Below are 17,342 nucleotides of genomic sequence, written 5' to 3' on the forward strand. Positions count from 1 at the left end.
CATCGACCAGGGAGGAGGCCGAGGCCACCGGATCTAGCGACCTCACCTCCTTGCTGTGGATCTGGGTGTCCGGAGTGGATAGCGGATGGGACAACGACGAGGAGGTGCAAGAAGATGGTTGACGACAATGCCCGCGACCGCCACATCTAGCCGTGGTGGTGATGGTCCTAGGGCATAGTTCTGCGCGTAGGCTCGGGATGCTGGCCCTTGGTGGTGATAGCGACTAGGATTGTGGCTCGGTGATGGCAGCGGCGACAACAACCTCGCCAGATTTGGTAGCCATCGGCCAGCCATTTCCTTCCTTGTAAGCGAGGATGAAAAGGTGGCGACCATGCTCTCCATCAATGACCACGATGACAACCACGGTGGGAGGACTGCATGTGTTTGATGATTTGGGTTTGTGTTTGGAGATTTAAGGATTGTCATTGGGGATTTTGGGAATCTGTGATTCTTTACATATGCCTTTTGTATTCTGATTTTAATTTTCCTTGCTCTAAAAAATATTTTTGCTAGCACTTTCGTTAGTGAAAATCATCTTTTTGCTGGCTACCATCTTAGCTTGGCTGCCTGTGAAAGTCATTTTTCACTGGTGGCCTTTGCTCGCTAACAGCACCACCGGCCATAAGAGAAAACTGTTTTGGCCGCCAATGATTCAACTTATTTGGTAGTGGCTCCCGAATAAAAAGAGAAACGAATATAGGCCGTTTCTGACTCTTGAATAGAAAGTGAAATGGATATAGCCCATTTCCTCTTTTCTTTCAATAATATAAAAAGATTTGTGCACTTATATTTAAAGCTTTTCTTACAACATGTGTAACCTTGTTTGACAATGAGAACGTATATTTTCTCATAACTACATGGTACAAGAAAAAAAAAGTAAACACAAAGCATCCACATCCATAATTTTTTTTGATATCCTCGTCACAACCTTGCATCAGTAACTAAGATTTCTAGCCACTTCGAATGATGCCATTGCTAGACTATTTATGATAACGAACAAAACAGCGTTGACAATGTAAAAGATGGCAAAGGGATACTGCCGGCTAATCTGTCTCTTAGTGTGTCGTTGTCGCTCCTTGGGAGCACTGATGAGGAACTTCACAATGCTTGTAAATGATCCTGGCATTGCTAAGATTGAAAGCAGCGTCGTCAGGATGTACATCCCATAGTAGATCACCTGGGACATTGCAATCTTTATGCCCTTCTCCTTACTCATCACCGCCGCTAGAGCTGCAAAGAAGCCTAACACCATGCTGTTTAGTGACAACCAAAGAAAGTGCATTGTGACCATGAAGCCTAGCCACGAGCGTTGAGACCTTGAAGCTCTCCCATAGACTAGTAGTATTGTTGCCATGACTGAAGTGACCACAGAGAAGGTGTCCAGAATAAGGAAAGCACTATACAAGCTATTCCCTGCTAGATTCGCTCTCCCATCATTTCCATATGATCCAGGAATGTTGAATGCAGCAGAGAAGGCAATTGTTGCCACAAGTGTTGAAACAACAGCCAGATTTTTTGATGTAGTCTCTCTCCATTTCATGATGTCCTGAACGTTCCATTTGTCTATATAATCTTGTCTTTGTGGCTGAAACTGTGCTCATGAGGCGTACAACTTTAGAACTAACCTTACCTGCATATTGGTAAAATATTAAGTTTATTGCCTACTGACTACTAAATAAAATTCAACTATGACCCTAAGAATAAAATATATAGAGGCAATTACCATTGAGTAGAAACCTTTACAATTTTTGATAAGGTCAGTTGGTGCGTGGCCAACATTGTTCATGATGTTGGCTTGCATCTTTCCACTTGATAATAGTTTAGAAACAACCTTGCATTCCCCTGCAATAACAGCTAAATGAAGTGTTGTGTTCCCCTCCTTGTCTTGCGCATTCAAAAGATGCTCAAGAATCTTCTTCTTTATAGCATATGAGATGATGGAAGAATGGCCTTTCATAGCTGCTGCATGCAGAAAGGTTCGGCCATAGTTGTCGCGAATGTCTGCCGAAGAAGGACAAAACTGTAGCAATAAATGGACTATAGCTGCATGGCCCATCAATGCTGCAACATGCAAAGGTGAAAGGCCTTCATTGTCCAGCATGAAGGCAGTGCTAGGTGGCGCATGAGTTAACATTTCTTGGATGATGGAGCAATCCCCGTCAGATGAAGCAAAATGCAGTGGGCTACTCTTGCTGCTGTCATAATCGCTAAGAAGTGCGGGTTTCCACTGCAGTAACAAAGAAACCATTTCTACAAACCACGGAATATATATGTTAGAATTATATTCCTTTTGCTTCTAAGAACTATATATACATTTGAACAACACATAAAAAAGAAAAAAATATGATGTCATGAATGTATATTTTTGTGATACATGCACTTATCCTTCATAAAGAAATTAAACTATAGTTTTAGAGGAAAACACTATAATGGTATATATCATCTATGTACTAAAGGAACAGTATAGTCTAGGTAGATAGAGTACACATTCAACCTATATATCAAGTGAATCATGGAAAATCACTTAATTAACTTCCTGTCACGATCCTGAATGGGTGTGAACTGTATGCTTGACAAAATGGCTCAGATTAACATATCCTTGTAAACATTTGAGAATTGTTCATGCTATACGAAGTATTTTTGCATCCATCAAATATTTCATTAGCAAATTTCACAAAACCTCAGGTTTTGGGGCACCTGTAACGCAAAATTAACCCCAGGTTTTGCAACTTGTTTCATGAACCCCAGGTTTGGTGCAAAGTGTTGGAAAAAAACCCCAACTACAAGCTTACATATATGAGATATTCTTTAGTACATATACACGTTAGCTACTTTCAACAATAGCTGATCATTGTGGTCTGATCATTATGCGTATATTTAAACAACTAGGAAAGAAGCCCATGCAGATGCGTGGGTAATTTATTTGTTGTTTATAAAAAAGAATACTAAAATAATCATGTCTCATTATATTCATGGTAAGAAACATATATTACATTATAATCTTAAAAGAAAGAAATATTTATACCATAAAATAAACCATAAACTTTTGATATACTAAATGATAATGTCTATTATATTCAAACAAATTCACTTTATCCTGGTTATACGTAAACTCGCCTATCACCAACTTTCGCAAACATACAAGTTAATATGTTCTTTTTTCTTTTATATACATCTAAGTCACCTACGCATGTTCATGGGTAATATATGATGGAATAATCCATAATATCAAAATTATTTGTGCTAATTTTCTGAATACTTTTTAGATGAGAATGGCATAATTACATAAGGATATAATATGTTTCCATGTGGCATTTTTTATTGCAAGTATGTATGTTTTCTTTTTGTGAACAGTAATATGTGTATTCGTAGGATGGTGTGCAGACATATATGAGCGCTTATGATTGCCTTTTACATCATTTGTAAAACATACTTTCAAAAATTTTGGTGGGATGGTATGAAGCAGCGCCACAGAGGTGCAATTTCTTTGAGAAGATTGCTAGGAGTGTCACTACATATATGCATAATTTGAGAAAAACTTTAGTGCTGCAAAGAAAGAAACAATAAAAATATCAGACGGAGCAGATCGTATATGAACTCTTCTTTTTTATTGTTTTTGACATCTCTTATGTACATGCGTACAAACAAAGGGATTTTGTATACTACATATTATGGGTTTTAGTACTTATCAGATTAGCTACTCTCTTATTTATTGTGAGCACGTTTCCCCGATTGATCTAGGCATTGATATAGGAGTTTTTACAAAAGAAATTAATATCTTTTGATAATAATATCTAAGTTTCTTCAAAAAAATAATAATATCTAAGTCCGTCTGAACTATTATATTCATTATAATTAAATTGATAATCATGACCTACATTGTTTATATTTAAGTGCAACGTGCATATTATTAGAAATATATTCTATTCAAAGTTTTAAAATATATATATATATATATATATATATATATATATATATATATATATATATATATATATATATATATATATTTGGCTTTATAATATTTAATATTTAGTTAATCTTGCACTAATGACCTGTATCGTTTCGTGTGTCCAAGATAAACTCAGCCATTGAGCTAGATCAAAGCCTAAGTTCAAGATAGAGGATATCGACACGGTGTCAAAAGAATATATAAGTTCTTTAATTTTCAAATATTACACGAATAGAGAAAACACATAATACATGAAAAATGTTGATGATAAATTTAGCAATATCATTTTGACATATTATTATTTTTTACCTAGGGAGTGGGAAATTTTTTGGAAGTGTTAGTCACAATTAGAGTTGTTTTTATTTTGAAAATGCAAGCCGAATTTAACTATTATATAATGTTTTTTATTTATATTTTCATGGATGTTTCGACAGTCAGATGTTTGTTTCTTTCAGAACATCTAAAATTTATTAATTATGACCTAGGAGAGTTTTTAGGGGGCATTATGTGATGTCTTAGGAGCATTTTTAGGAAGTTTAATGGAATTTTAGTACATGATAGATTATTATGCCCTTTCATTTAGGATTAGAGTAAATTTTAGAAAACTGCAACTTTCATGACAAAACTATCAGTTTACTGCAATATTAGCGACATATTTTAGTTTGCTGCAACAATAGCAAAGGAATTTATCACAAAACTGCAACTTTTATATTATATGCTGCTACAGTTGTCACCTATATGTACTGTAGCAACATATAACGTAAAAGTTGTAATTTTGTGATAAATTCTCACACTATTGTTGCAGCAAACTGAAACATATCACTAATGTTGCAGCAAACTGATAGTTTTGTTACTAAAGTTGCAGTTTTCTGAAACTTACTCTTTAGGATTATATCGAGTTTTTTGGTGCACTGAAAATTTGTGGAAAAAAGTATAAACTAGACAAGAGGAATGTTTACTTCGAGTAAACTTATGTGAATTTATTAAAAAGAATCATATGTAATGATGAAACAAGAGTATTTTACAAAAAAAAATGTGGTTTTTTGAAACCTTTTGCTTCAAAATATACAATTCAACTGACCATCCGAGTTTGATCATCACCTAAGATTTCTCACAATGATAATCATCTGACAAAGTTGTTTACACCCAAATTTTACACCTATGGACGAAATAGGGGAAAATTGCCAAAGTTTGGAAAGTGACGGGTTTCCTTACTCAGGAAGGCAGGTTTCGTGTTTCCTTTGGTTTCTATCCCGAGTTGGATGTGGAGAAGGGCCTGTAGAGGGCAAGACCAACCCCTATTTAAGGAATAAGGCCGGTTCATTGTAAAACCCCCGAATACAATCTATTTGAATCGTTCTTTTACTATGTTTTCTATATTACCCTAGTTTTAGTCTATCTTTGTCGGTTTGCGCCGTAAACCGTCCGCCGCCGCTGCGAGAGTGCGACACCTCTTTGTAGGTTTGTCCTGAAAACCTTCCGTTTTACCCACGAGACGGGTAGTTATCCTCATATCGATCTAAATCGGCCTAGAGGCTGATTTTGATCTCTAAATCGGCTTTGCTAGCCGGTTTAGCTTTTCTTTTTGCAAAACCCATCTTGATTTGGCCCTTTGGCTAGATCGAGGTGGTTGGCGACTCCATATCACCGCAAGGCGTTTAGGTGTTGTGATCGTGCTTGTCGACTTGTCACAAAAAGTTGCCAATACGATTTTTGGCGACTCCACTGGGGACTCGATCTATTCGGACATATTACGGCCGAATTGGCTTTAACCTAGTCGTTTCATTGAATTAATAGTTTCGGCCAAGCGGCCGAAATTAATCTACGCATCACGCCGTCGCCGACGTATTCGTTTCAATTCGCCAAGCTGATCTGCAGTACGCGTCTGATTTTCGCCGATTAAGGAAACTAATCGGAGTAGCACTTTCCTTTGAAGCCAATCAACCGAAGTCAATTCAACAGGAGGCAGCAGTACTGCACACGGTCGCAAGCAGCAGAAGCAATATTGATCTGTTAGTGCATGCATTAGCACATCTACCGAGGAGATTAGAAAATCGATCTACTGTGTGAAAAAAAAACGCGAGTACAGTACATCGGTTATTAATCAATTTGGTCAAATTTGCTACGTGCTCATATCAAATATACCGACGGAAATCAAAGACCGTATATTAATCTATTCGGTCAGCAATTTCGGCTATGAGCTATATGGCCGAAATTAATCAAGCAATTTCTTCATCAACCATGATGAGTGGGAACGAGATCATGCCGGTCACATTGGATGATTTCGAAGGAGAAGACTGCAAGTCCATGGAGGAGTACATCAAGGAGATCACACAGGAGGTGTTGATGAGGGCGTGCACTAGGACTCGTCAAGGCGTGATCATCAAGCCCGGGCCACTTCCTAAGCTCGCTCCCGATTTGGTAAGCAATGACGAGGTAATACAATCTATCCAATAACAAGTAGCATCGACAATAGATTCATCTATGATTGCTTTTAAAAATAAGATAAATGTAATGTTTAAGGATAAATTTGATGGGTTTTTAAGGATTAAATTCGGCCCTCCTATGGACGATTACATGTTAAAGGATAAAGCATCTATCACTGCTAACCAACCTCCTATAGATCAAACAAATAGTGGAACCGATGGAGCGGCGCATCTAGCCGGTCCGACCGGGCCTGATGGCCGGTCAGACCACGACATCGCCGTCGGTCCGACCGGCCAAACGGCCGGTCCGACCGGGTATTACCACGGCGGTCAGACCGAGACTCAGGCCAGTCTGACCGCGCCGCTGGATGTCGGTCAGACCGGGCCCTGGGCCGGTCAGACTGGTGCAATTATTCCGATACAGGGGATAGATCCAATGACTAATGCTAGTTGTTTGTATCATCTTAGAACATTTGATCCTCCTGTATCTACTGCTGCAAATAGTCCCCATGTTCCTCCACATGTCCCTAATGCTTACAATGATCCTAATAGGGGGTATCCTCCCGATACTAGACAAGGCCAATATAACCATATTGCGCCGCAAACACAACCTATTAGGACACCAAATCCACCACCAAATCAACATAGGCCTGATAATATGGAGGAAATAATTAGTGGGATTATTAGGGATAAATTCGGTATTGAAACTAGGAATCGTGCTAAGGTTTATCAAAAGTCGTATCCTGACTATTATGATAATGTGCCGTTTCCTCGTAATTATAGAGTTCCTGAATTTACCAAATTTAGTGCTGAGGATAGTAGGACCACATGGGAGCATGTAGGTCAATTTTTAGCGCAATGTGGTGACGCTAATAGTGATACTTTTAAATTGCGCTTGTTTTCTTTATCTTTGTTCGGTACTGCTTTTACATGGTTTACTTCTTTACCGGCAAATTCTATTTATACTTGGGCTCAATTAGAATTTCATGATCATTTTTGCACTGGTAAAACTGAGCTTAGGTTGTCTGATTTAACATCGGTTAAGCACAAATACAATGAGTCTGTTGCTGATTATATTGAAAGGTTTAGAGATGTTAAAAACCGATGTTTCAATTTGAAAATAACTAACAAAGATTTGGCCGACATTGCATATGATGGATTGCTTGATTCTATTAAAGGGAAATTGAATGGCCAGATATTTCTTGATATTGATCATGTGTTGCATGAAGCTCTGGCTCAGGAAAGCCGAGTGGATGACAATAGCTTACAAGCTAGTTTAGATGAAAATGCAATATCATGTATAGTCGAACCAAGCAATGGTTCGGATTGTGGTAATAATTTGTGCAATGATGCCGTAACGAGTATAGCCAAACCAAATGTTGATTCAGATTGTCTTACTAGTTTAGATGATAACGCAATAACCAATATAGCCGAACCAAGTGTTGGTTCGGATTGTGTTACTAGTTTAAACAATGATGGAATAGCCGAACCAAGTAATGGTTCGGATTGTGTTGCTAGCTTAGAGAATAATGCCATCGAAGATATAGCCGAACTAAATGACGGTTCGGATTGTATCACAAGCTCAAGTGAAATAGCATTGTCACCTAAGACCGAATTACAAATCGGTCATGTGGATGTTGGAAAAGATAGTGACAATGTCTTGCGGGATAGTAGTGAGACAGAATCCAAAGTAACTGTACATACATATCAAAGACCGTATCCTGAACACATAGATTCGGTCCCATACCCGCAAGGATTTGAGGTGCCCAACTTCACAAAATTCACAGGTGAGGGTGATAGAACAACAATGGAGCATATCGGCCAATTTATTGATCAATGTGGTAAGGCCAGTAATGATGATTTTCTTAAGTTAAAGTTGTTTCCTCTTTCTTTGTCAAACTTTGCATCTACATGGTATAGTTTACTTGCTCCCAATACAATTTCTACATGGTCACAAATGGAGCGTGAGTTTCATGATTACTTTAAAGATGCAAGCTTGATGGAGAGAAGACCGGTTGATGATTCATCGGTCACTTGTGAAACTATTTCGGTTACATCTATGCCTAAGACCGGAATTGTTAGTGATCCTCTCCCTGTTAGTCCTATTGATGTTGACAAAAAGAAAGGAAAAAGTGTTATTATTGGGGATACTCGGCCCAAGAATAGGATAAAAAATGCGAAGGCCGAAGATCGTAAAGTTGCAAAGGGTGAGTCATCTAGTTCCCAAAAGACCAAAAAGCCGAAGCTCACTTTTGAGATGCTTATGGCTAAGTACAAGAAAGGATTAGCCGGTCAACAAGTTGATAATCAAACTAGTGATTCAAAAAGACCAAGATCATCTCGTAGGAAGAGATTTGGTCAAACATCAAAGCAATCGGAGCCATCAACTATACCAACTCCATGCAAACATCCGATTGTGATGCCATGGTATCCATATCCAATGTCACTATATGGTTATCCTTTTATGTATTATATGCCATGGATGCTTCAACCACCTATGCCGTGTCATCAAGGATGGAAGCAATCACCTAGGACGGTACCAAGTCATTCTAACTCAAGACAAGACCGTTTCCCACAAAAGAATCAGTCCGGTGAATCAAAGGGGAAGAAGGTGTGGGTGAGAAAAGAAGCCAAAGCTCCGGAGGTCGTTGCTATCAAAGAGGAGTCTCAAGATGTTCATGTACCTACTGGAGATGCGGTGGAAACCACGCAAGCAAAGGAGATCGAAGCCGATGCCGTGACTGTCAACATTGGTGGTCTAACCGAGACAGCTGGCCGCTCTAACCGCCAGTCTACGGCCGGTCTGACCGACGGCCCCTAACCGGGCCCAGAGGCCGGTTTGACCGGGGGGCATTGGAGAAGAGTGGGAAAATTGAGAGCAACATAGGAGCTTCCACTTCGGCCAAAAATATGAAGAATCATTGCTTAGCTCCTGGAAAACAACCACAGCCAAAGTGGATACCTTCTGGCTTATCTCGCTCTCAGAAGAGGAGGCTATAACGTCTTCGGGCCATAGGTAAAAAAGAAAAGGAGGCCGAAGATGTAGAGAACAAAACATGTAATAATTTAGAGCCTCGAACGACACCTAAGCGAGTGTGGAGACCTAAAGAAGTAAAAGTTAAGAGATCGGTGATTTCCCAAAGTAGTGATAAATCTAATTTGATGGGAGAAGAATCATCGGTTATTAGAGATAAGTCTCCTTCACATGAGGCTATGGATGTTAGTACGGTATTTATCTTGCCTTCGAAATCGTGCAATCAAGAAAGCCGATTTTGCTTGGGGGGCAAGACATTAATATGCTCGTGAAGAAACCAAGAGAAGATGAACGGCGATGGATACGACATCACATCTTTGAGCCGCCGTTTGTTGGATGCTAAGGCAAGGTATGGGTTTATTTTGTTCATCATCATATTATATGCCTATGCCATGTTAGAACATTGCTTGCTATCTAGCACATGTGTGTTTTTGCTTATCAAATTCATATTATACATACATGTTGCAAATGCCAGTTCTAGGTAGTAGAATTGGTAGGTTGGCATATAATTTATTTGAAGTATGATTTGGCTCATGGGTCTTTAATATTTGTTTAAAGCCAAATTGTATGAGTTTTTATGGATCACCATATAAGATATAGATTTCATATTTATTGCACCATGAAAGTTTTGCTTATTAGTAATTCGGCTAATATCAGTGGTCAATGTGATGATTTGTTCTAGAGTTATTTTATTTAGGAACATTGGCGTTGTTAATATTTTGCATACATGCTCAAGCCGATTACTTATATTTGTAGTTTATTGGAATCTATACATGTGACACATATGACTTTGGTGATTCATTATTTATCATACTTTAATTGGCTAAGTGTTTTGATGCCATGATGATTATTGTTTCAAAAGCCATTTGAATTAGTATTCATCTAGACATGTTAGTTGGATATTATAATTTTTCATATGTCTAGAGAGGAGGGATTTTGGTCCAATAGTTTGATACACCAAGCGTCTGGTTATAATATGAAGAAATGAGTATTTTTGATACTAGAAAAGCCGGTGCTTGATTTTTAAGTCTTTGGATGAAATTGGCAAAATCATAGGCCAGGGGCTGTCTGACCGGCATTGCATGGCCGGTCTGACCGGTGGTGACCTGCGGTCTGACTGGCTCTGCATGGCCGGTCTGACCGGACAGACAGGGTGGTCTGACCGGCATTGCGTGGCCGGTCGGACCGATCCTAGACAGGAGGCTGGGGGGCACGTTACAATTGATTAAAAGGCCGAATTAGTTGTGAATTCGGACACTTGTGCCCATGAGCTAGAAATAGCTTGGAGAATTTCTTTGATTAGACATCTGAAAGATCCTACACTTAAGGTTGATCGGAAGATTCGGCGGCAAGCGCTCAAATATTATATCGCCGAAAAATAGATGGAGTATTACTTAGATAATGATCAATCTAAAGTTGCTAGGAGAGTAGTACATGAAGGGATTTGTGGAATTCATCAATCGGCCCGTAAGATAAATTGGTTGCTTACGAGAGTGGGGTTTCATTGGCCGAAAATAATTGATGATTGTTTCAAATGCTATAGAGTGAGTGAAGCTTGTTAACGGATCGGCAATGTTCAAATTAGCGCATGTCGCTATATTGAATATTATCATCAAACAATGGCCGTTCCAAGGTTGGGCTTTGGATTTCATTGGTCAAATTTATCCTTCATCATCAAAAGGGCATTGGTTTGTGCTAGTTGCAATGGATTACTTCACTAAGTGAGCCGAAGCCGTGCCGCTCGAGAATATTACTTGTACGGAGGTAATTGACTTTATTTTGAAGCATATTGTTCATAGATTCGGTATTCCTCAAACATTAAAGGAGCTTCTTTTATGTCCAAAGAAGTGAGAAGTTTTGCCGAATCTTATGATATTAAGTTGTTGAGTTCTTCTTTTTACTACGCTCAGGCTAATGGATAAGCCGAGTCGAGTAATAAAACATTGTTGAAATTACCATTTTGCCAGTTGAGGTAAATCTTGGCTCTCTTTGGTATTTCAAGCAAGGCGACTTGTCGGTTGAAGATTACAAGACCTTGATGGGAAGTAATTTTTGAAAATGTCATCGATGAGCGTTTGAAGACTTTGAGGGAGATGAAGACACTTCAAGACGGTGTTTCCAGAGATCAATTAATGGGAAATACTTGAAGAAATACTTCCCAAGCATTTGGCAAGATGCTTAGGAAGTCCTATGGCCGGTAATTGGATTATCGCCCTGAGATAACATGTTGTATGCTTTTAGGTTCACGTCTGTTCACCAAAAAGGCAAGGGGGGCATGTGTTTACACCCAAATTTTGCACCTATGGACGAAATAGGGGAAAATTGCCAAAGTTTGAAAAGTGACGGGTTTCCTTACTCGGGAAGGCAGGTTCCGTGTTTCCTTTGGTTTCTATCCCGAGTTGGATGTGGAGAAGGGCCTGTAGAGGGCAAGACCAACCCCTATTTAAGAGACAAGCCCGGTTCATTGTAAAACCCCCGAATACAATCTATTTGAATCGTTCTTTTACTATGTTTTCTATTTTACCCTAGTTTTAGTCTATCTTTGTCGGTTTGCGCCGTAAACCGTCCGCCGCCGCTGCGAGAGTGCGACACCTCTTTGTAGGTTTGTCCTGAAAACCTTCCGTTTTGCCCACGAGACGGGTAGTTATCCTCATATCGATCTAAATCGGCCTAGAGGCTGATTTTAATCTCTAAATCGGCTTCGCTAGCCGGTTTAGCTTTTCTTTTTGCAAAACTCATCTTGATTTGGCCCTTTGGCTAGATCGAGGTGGTTGGCGACTCCATATCACCGCAAGGCGTTTAGGTGTTGTGATCGTGCTAGTCGACTTGTCACAATAAGTTGCCAACAAAAGTTTCTCTTTGTTTATTTGTAGAAGGAGTAAATGCGCATCATGGAATGCGTTACATGCATGCAATTGTACATATATGTGGCCAACCAAAATTAATTTCTATTGGTTTAACCCATGCAACATTTAAAGTGTGAATTGTTTTGTGTTGGATACGAGACGAGAGAGCACATTAATCGATGAGAATTAATTTTAGAATAATAGTGTTGTGTTGATGTCCTTTGTTGTGGTGCTCTTTGCTTAGCGGATGATCAAAATAGAATGGATGGAGTAATTATTACCTCGAGAGAGACTAGATGGAGATCATTCGAATACCATGCATAATTTTGTATGTACTAATAGGTACTCATTTAGTAATTTATTTTCATTGACCTCCTGATCATGCATGTCACATCGTAAATGTCTACTTTTTCACCGGGAGTAAATTATGATATTCATGTTAATTGTTCTTTCATGTACACGTTGTTAGATGCTCCCCGTGTCCAATTTGGTTACACAAGCATTTCCAGCTGGTTTGTTCAGTCAACTGTTACTATTATTGTCTCTTTGGAGACATCCAATAAAAAAGAGTAAATTACATCAACGGTCCTTAAACTTATAATTAGGTTTCACCTAGATCTATGAACTTACAAATCACGCATTGAGATTCTCTAACTTGGTTTATTGTATCATTTTGGTCCAAAGCCTCGTTTGACCTTGGTCTTGCCCACGTGTCTTGCCACGTGGACGATGACTTGGCAAAAGTTCCCATTTCTCCATTCTTTTCTCTTCTTCCTCTACTCCTCCACTGCTGGATGCACCAATGGCGATGGCAGGCAAGCAGCAGTGAGAGAGATGGCAGCGCTGGCCACACCGGCGGCGGGGTTGGCCCGACGGCAGAGTGGCGGCTCGAGGCCAGAGCTAACGACGGCAACCGTGATCTCCCTTCTCTCTCCCATCGCTGTCGACGAGACCGTGCCGATGGTTGAGGAGGCCACCGTCGCCGTCGCTTCATCAAATCCGATGGCCCCCACCTCAGATGTACTCAAGTGGCAGCGGCACTCGTTCGAGGCGCGGGGCTAGCAATGAGGACGAGATGGAGCCGTGGCGGGCTAGCCTCTCGAGGTGGAGTGGCAGCGTGGCCTCGAGCTCTTCAGCATCAGCCTCCTCTCCCCTCTTCTCATACCATGGTGGCCACCGAGGAGGCCGTGGGCAACGGCATCCTCTTCATCCCAAGCCGCTGACACTGGCCAAGATTGGCGATGTGAACAAATAGGGATGTAGCCGTGTTCCTGTGCGGAGAGAGCAGATCGATGGGGATGGCCGCCCCATGGCATCGTTGGCTGTGGTCCCCCACGATGACGACAAGCGGAAGGGTAGGGCTTGGGAGGAGGCCGAGCGCAGGAGGCTCCTCAAGCGGCTGGGGATACTCTCTTCCCCTCCTCTCCGGTAGGCCGGTGTGCTCCTCCTGTCGCTGGCCCCTGATGGGCAAGGCCGCTGTCACGACTCACGAGCGGTCTCAGTGGTGGACTCTGCGGCAGAAACGGGAGGTGGTGCCCCTCTTGTGCAGACACTGGCTAGCGGGCAACGACGGCTGTGTGCTGGAGGCACATGGTCACCGCCGCTGTCGGCAGAGTAGATGAGAAAAGAAGGGGAACGGTGGAGGAAGAAGAGAAAGGAGGGGAGGAGGAAAAAAAGGTGAAAAAGGGAAAATTTTGCTATGTCATCGTCCACATGGCATGTCACGTGGGCAAGACCACAGTCAAACGAAGATTTTGGACAGAATGATACAATAACCAAGTTAAATGATCTCAATGCGCGATTTGTAAGTTTATAAACCTAGGTGAAACCCGCTTACAAGTTTAAGGACCACTAGTGTAATTTACTCAATAAAAAAACTGTTACTAGTTATTTCATTAATTTGAGGAAATTAAACTATTAGTTGATAAAAGTACTGAGCTAATTCATTATATATCAAAATACAAGGGCTGTCAATGTTCCAAAATGTCGATTACTGAATTATATAAACATTCTGATCTCTGCTTTCAAGTAAAGCCTTTGTTGTTATTATTTTCATATGTGGAATCAACTATTAGTATGTGAGTATGAAAACCATGTGGCATATATGTCAAAATTTAAGTTGTATTGGTGATCTACTAATATTATCCAAATCTCGTGCCCTGTGAAACTGTACAGCCTGATGGATAATCTAGAACTGATGTTAATTTCATTTTGAACCACCTTTTAGATATTTCACTTTGGACCATCATGTAAACCAATATTTTTATTTAGACATATAATCTTCTTATCAAAGATATGAACAATTTCGAGTGCATCGGTTTCTACTCGTTATTGAACTCTCATAATTATATCGAGACAATTACTTTGACATATGATAAATTGATGTAGATAGATAAAATAGTTGAGAGTGGTCCAAAATGCCAACAGAGGTAAATTTACCTGGTTGAAAATAAAAACATTTGTTGAAGGGTGATCTAAAGCGAAACAATGATAATAAAATGTGGCACAAAGTGAAACTTAATCATATTTAATTTACATGTAATGTCGTAACTAAACAATAACTCAAAAATCAAGCATACGTGCAGATATAAAATGCCAAGTTGTCAACAAAGTAATCACCTGAACTTTGGAGAACAGCAGCATGCAGCGCATTCTGCGACTTGGGGCCGACAGCTGATGCATTCCGACACCAGAGAATTGCTCTGACGGCGCGCACTGACCCGCTCATCACTGCCAGGTACAGCGACGACACCCCCGCGCCGTTCAGCTCGGCCGCCAGCCCAGGATCCACCCGCACCAGCGCCTCCGCCGCCTCGCCATGGCCGTGCCTCGCGGCGAGGTGCAGCGGCGTGTCCCCGGCCTCGTTCCTGCCGCGCAGGATCTCCTGCAGCCTGCCCTCCTCCACGTTGGCTCCTGCAGCCAGCGCCCGGATGATGGCCTCGACCGCGCCGGCATGCCCTGCGCCCGCCGCGCAGTGCAGCGGCGTGTACCCCGATGAGTTCACCGAGGTGATGAGGCTGCCGTTTCCCCAGCGGCATAGCTGAGCAATCAGGTCGCTGTGCCCTTTCCACGCAGCGATGTGGAGAAGCGTGCTACGGTCTCCGGTCACCTCGTCTGTGCTGCAGCCTGCAGGCTCCATGGTGATTAACTGATTACAAGCTGAAAATGTTATGTTTCAGGAGATCTTGTAACTTTCTATGTTACAAAGAGAAATAGTAATATTCCATACAGTAAACTTACTTTTGCCTCAAATTAAAATTATTAATAAATAAATTGACTAATGAAGTGCAAGATTACACTAGTATATTAGCAGTGAAAGATGATGAAACGAACTAAAAACGAAGATATATTGCAAAGAACTGACCCATCACCACAAAAACTGCAAAGAAGGGCTTGCAACATACCAGTTGGTGCCGTGGCCGATCGCCGGCCGTTTTCTGCCGGCGCCTCCGCCGAGGCGCCGCTTCTTGCTAAGAGCCCGATGACCTTAACTGTGTTGCCCTCAAATGCTGCAATGTATAGCTCAGAGCACATGACTAGGTGTTCAGGAATCTGATGCCGTTCACAGCCAGCAGCAGTGAGCTCCATTATTTTTGTAATTTTGTTCATATATGTACGTCCCTGTTAGGATTTATAAACAAGAAGAAGTTGCCACCTCCACCGGACTAGTTTCTTCTGACTTAGAGGTGGTTATTCACTAAACTGCATGTATTATAGCATATCCTTTGTTGAATAGGCTGTTTAGGTGGCGTAAGACCAGAACCAAATGTTGACTGATTAAGTTAATCAAATCTCGTATGATATTTGTTACCAATCTCTAGTCCTCTACAACATTAGACCCAACAATTGAGTCTTCGATGGGGGTACACTTGGATCAATTGAACTGGAATTGGGAAAGTAAAGCAGACATCTGGCACTAGGACATGGAGACAAGTCAGAGATGAAAAACTGTTCCTGAACATCCTGACCGACCAATGACCACTTCAGTTTGGAAGGATCGAATCTACCGATAATACTATTTCTGTTTTTTTAATATATGACACCGACAAACATTCGAATATTCGTCTTATTCAAATCTTTTATACAAATATAATAAAAAATATGTCATACTAAAATAACATTTAACGATAAATCAAGTGACAATAACATAAATGATAATTACAATAATATAAATGATAATTACATAAAGTTTTTACTAAGGCAAATAATCAAACGTATCTAAAAAAAATTAACGGCATCATATATTAAAAACGGAGGGAGTAATTCAGTGGATCATGCTAGTACGAAAACAAAGAAGACCATTATCTAGATAAACACAAAAATGTATCTAGTGATCCGATAAATTTACTCTAGAGTTGTGCCTTCTCAGATTGTTCAGATTTGGTGTATGTGGTGTGCAACTCTAGTCAATTGACATACAAGAATAAATCAGGTGATTGATAAATAGCAAAACTAGTAGAACCAATGGACATGGTGGTGGAAACAAAAGACTGTTTAACCAATGGACAGGTGCGTATTAGAAGCGGCCAGGGATGAGCAGCTGACGGTGGTGGTTGAAGCCACAGGGACTTGAAGATGAATGGAGGGGACGGCATCACCGACAGACAAGGAATTTGAAATTTAACACTTTTTTCGTTGTCAATTTACTTTAATTGAGTAGGCCAGTATATCAAATAATCAAATCCTAGTTTGTAAAATAATCGAAAACCACTTTCTGAAATATCAAATTATCAAATCTCTCTAGATAGACAGTCCGCAACCGCTGGTGCTGGGTAGGGTGCTTGACAAGTAGGGCAAGGGGTTTGGTTGGAATTTTTTATTTTCTAGATTCATATAGTAGCAACAAATTTTAGAAATTAAAATGTTAATTTTGTTACTGTTTGCTGTTGTGTATCCATGGGATGCCAAATCTTACATTTGGTCGTGGACTATGGTGGCATGTTTTGTGGATTTGATATCAGTATGTATTTTTAAATAAAATACATATTTGCCTTCATTAAAAGAAATACATATTTGTTCTGTAGCTAACTAGTAGTATTAGTTTAATAGTTAATTTTTTAAGATCCTATAATGTCGTCAATCTT

General features: G+C 40.3%; 1 protein-coding gene across 1 annotated transcript; it reads right to left on the minus strand.

The window, feature by feature from the left end:
• Positions 1-727: 727 nt before the first annotated feature.
• On the minus strand, positions 728-15,846 carry LOC107277716 (protein ACCELERATED CELL DEATH 6-like). The gene is made up of 4 exons (XM_066305136.1): positions 15,663-15,846; positions 14,878-15,384; positions 1,724-2,250; positions 728-1,630 (listed from the first exon to the last, which is right to left on the minus strand). The coding sequence occupies exons 1-4, from the start codon at positions 15,844-15,846 to the stop codon at positions 1,598-1,600; spliced, it is 1,251 nt and encodes a 416-aa protein (XP_066161233.1). The 3' UTR covers positions 728-1,597.
• Between the last annotated feature and the right edge of the window lie 1,496 nt (positions 15,847-17,342).

The sequence above is a fragment of the Oryza sativa genome, chromosome 11, assembly GCF_034140825.1.
Source record: "Oryza sativa Japonica Group chromosome 11, ASM3414082v1".
Classification (NCBI taxonomy): Eukaryota; Viridiplantae; Streptophyta; class Magnoliopsida; order Poales; family Poaceae; genus Oryza; species Oryza sativa.